This window comes from Perca flavescens, chromosome 16, assembly GCF_004354835.1.
Source record: "Perca flavescens isolate YP-PL-M2 chromosome 16, PFLA_1.0, whole genome shotgun sequence".
Taxonomy (NCBI): domain Eukaryota; kingdom Metazoa; phylum Chordata; class Actinopteri; order Perciformes; family Percidae; genus Perca; species Perca flavescens.
The window spans coordinates 34,605,366-34,608,581 of record NC_041346.1 but is presented as its reverse complement, the minus strand read 5'-3'; the positions used below and the strand labels follow the sequence as shown (position 1 = coordinate 34,608,581).

The following is a 3,216-nucleotide window of genomic DNA, read 5'->3' as shown; positions in this document are numbered from 1 at the left end:
AGAAGGCTAAATATATATTCAGTGATGTGATGATGTAACCATGGTAGCTGATCTTAGATGTTCAGGATTTTTCTCTCTCCACATATCACACACACTAGATTAGTTATAGAAGGATTATATATGAACCATGTTACATATTTATTAACTCTCCACATATCACACACACTAGATTAGTTATGGAAGGATTATATATGAACCATGTTACATATTTATTAACTCTCCACATATCACACACACTAGATTAGTTATGGAAGGATTATATATGAACCATGTTACATATTTATTAACTCTCCACATATCACACACACTAGATTAGTTATGGAAGGATTATATATGAACCATGTTACATATTTATTAACTCTCCACATATCACACACACTAGATTAGTTATGGAAGGATTATATATGAACCATGTTACATATTTATTAACTCTCCACATATCACACACACTAGATTAGTTATGGAAGGATTTGAACCATGTTACATATTTATTAACTCTCCACATATCACACACACTAGATTAGTTATGGAAGGATTATATATGAACCATGTTACATATTTATTAACTCTCCTCATATCACACACACTAGATTAGTTTAGGAAGGATTTGAACCATGTTACATATTTATTAACTCTCCACATATCACACACACTAGATTAGTTATGGAGGATTATATATGAACCATGTTAAGGCCCTGATGGAGGTATTCTACAAATACATTGTTGATTGGAGAAAACTATGTAATTCTGATTTTCTTACCTGGGCGGGTCTTAATCAACCTGTAGTAGAACTCCATCCATCTTCCTGCACTTATCCAGGGTCGGGTCTCGGGGGGAGCAGCTCCAGCAGGGGACCGCAAACTTCCCTTTACCGAGCCACATTAACCAGCTCTGACTGGGGGATCCTGAGGTGTTCCCAGGCCAGGGTGGAGATATAGAACATATGTATGAATGGGAAATACTGAATCATGTAGCTATTAAAACAAATCTTGTTCACCAAATACAAGAGTATCTATTAGGAGGGGGCTCCTTCTGTTATCTCCATCAAGTCTTTCCCCAGTTCTTCTACTTTATTTGCACTTTCTGTCTTTTTTTAATTTTTGTTATATTTAGTTAGGGCCCGAGCACCGACAGCGGCGAAGGCCCTGTTGAAACTGAAGGAATTCTTCGAAATATGTGGATATCATTTCCAAAAGTGATCCGATCCAATCAGGATCTCCTGCTGTCTACCAGCTGAAACCAGAGAAAGAGAAGATTGGACCTCTGACAAGAATGACTTTTGGTGAAAAAAATCCAAACAAGATAAACAAAACCATCTTACTTGTTGGTGAAACAGGAACAGGAAAATCTACTCTTATCAACGCTCTGGTCAACTACGCCATGGGAGTGGAGTGGGAGGATGATGTCTGGTTTCAGATCGTAGAAGAAGAGAAGAGAAGTCAATCAGAAAGTCAGACATCAGAGGTGATCGTGTACCAGATCTTTGGGTTTGAAGATAAAACTCTGCCCTACTCTCTGACCATCATTGATACTCCTGGATACGGAGACACCAGAGGGATCCAACATGATGACATCATCAGTCAAAGATTAATAGACTTGTTCCTCTCAGAGGATGGAGTTCATGAGATTAATGCGGTGGGTCTGGTGATGAGAGCGAGTGTGAATCGACTGAGTGACCGACTGAGGTACATCTTAGATTCAGTGGTGTCTCTGTTTGGAAAAGACATAGAGAAGAACATTGTCGCCCTCATCACACACTCAGATGAAAGAACACCTAAAAATGCTCTACAAGCTCTCGAAGCTGCGAATATTAAATGTGCCAGAAATGAGAAGTATCAACCTGTTCACTTCCTGTTTGATAACTGCCAGGATGAAGACAGGATAGAGGATGCAGAAGACCTCAAACATGCAGATGAAATAACAACAGAAGGAATGAATCAGTTCACAAACTTTCTGGTAGAAACTGTACCTCAGAGTTTGGAGACAACTGTGGGGGTTCTGGAGGAACAAATTAAACTGACAGCCTGCATCCAAAACATGCAACACAGAATTGAGTTGATTGACCTTAAACAGACTGAAATCCAGCTGACTCAGGGAGCTCTGAAGAAACATGAAGAAGAGATGAAGAACAATGACAAGTTCAATATAGAAGTTGATGAGGTTTACAAAAATAAAGAACCTATCGATGGTGGGAGGTGGGGGTTGGTGTTCTATGAAGGAGCAACCTGCTGTACTGTCTGTGAAGAGACCTGTCACTATCCTGGATGCACACTGGCCTGGGATCCAAAACACTGTGAGGTCATGAAAGATGGCCGCTGCACTTCATGTACTGGGAAGTGTCCTGCATCAGATCATGTGAAAGAAAAGTGGAAGTATGTGACCAAGACAAGAAAAGTTGAAAAGACCCTGACAGATGTGAAGAAGAAGTATGAAAAAAATAAGGCAGGAGGTGAGAGCAAGTTGAGCCTTTTGGAAACTCTTGAGAAAAACTTGGAAGGACTTCAGAAAGACAAAGATCGGTTCCTGGAGGAGTCCTTTCAGCATGTTGTCAAACTGGAGCAGATCGCCCTGAAGATTGATGCAGTGCCCACTCATGACCACTTGGACTTCTTGATTGAGAAGATGAAGGAGAAAGGAGATGCAGAGAAGGAGAGGAAACTGGAAGAGATAAAAAGTGGAATGGATGAAGATGAAGGAATCAAAGCAGCGCTGCACGACAGGTTTAGTAAACTAACAGCAGCTGGTAAAGCAAAGAAGTAGTGATGAACAGAATCACTGTGAGGAGACAACTGTGTAGAAAACAAGGTCTACACTGATGATCAAATGTGTTTCATTATAGTTCTATAGTGTGATGCTGATTTAATACCTACATAAGAAAATGTCAAATGTGTAATTCCTGGAAACAGCGCCCTGTGGTGTAATGACTTGTTTTTAATGTTTCTCTGATGTGCTGTTCAGTCAGTACGAGCCTGTGATTTATTCTGATGTTACTCTAATGTTGACAGAAGTAAACTGGTGGTGGGACCGTAACACATCACTCACATATATGATATATAAATATCCATATAAAGCAGTTAAACATGATGTTAACTTCTCTAGTTAATCAGCATGTTACAGAACTTAACTCATGAATATTCTTATTTAAACTTTACTCATGAAATCTAATGGACTTGTATTTGATGTAGCCTATGTTATAATCGATGTGTGATTATATAT

The 3,216-nt window shown here is 39.3% G+C and overlaps 1 protein-coding gene across 1 annotated transcript; it reads left to right on the top strand.

The window, feature by feature from the left end:
- The first annotated feature begins 1,272 nt into the window (after window positions 1-1,272).
- On the top strand, window positions 1,273-2,760 carry LOC114570586 (uncharacterized). The gene has a single exon (XM_028600909.1). It carries the CDS (start codon window positions 1,273-1,275, stop codon window positions 2,758-2,760), a length of 1,488 nt encoding a protein of 495 aa, XP_028456710.1.
- The last annotated feature ends 456 nt before the right edge of the window (window positions 2,761-3,216 follow it).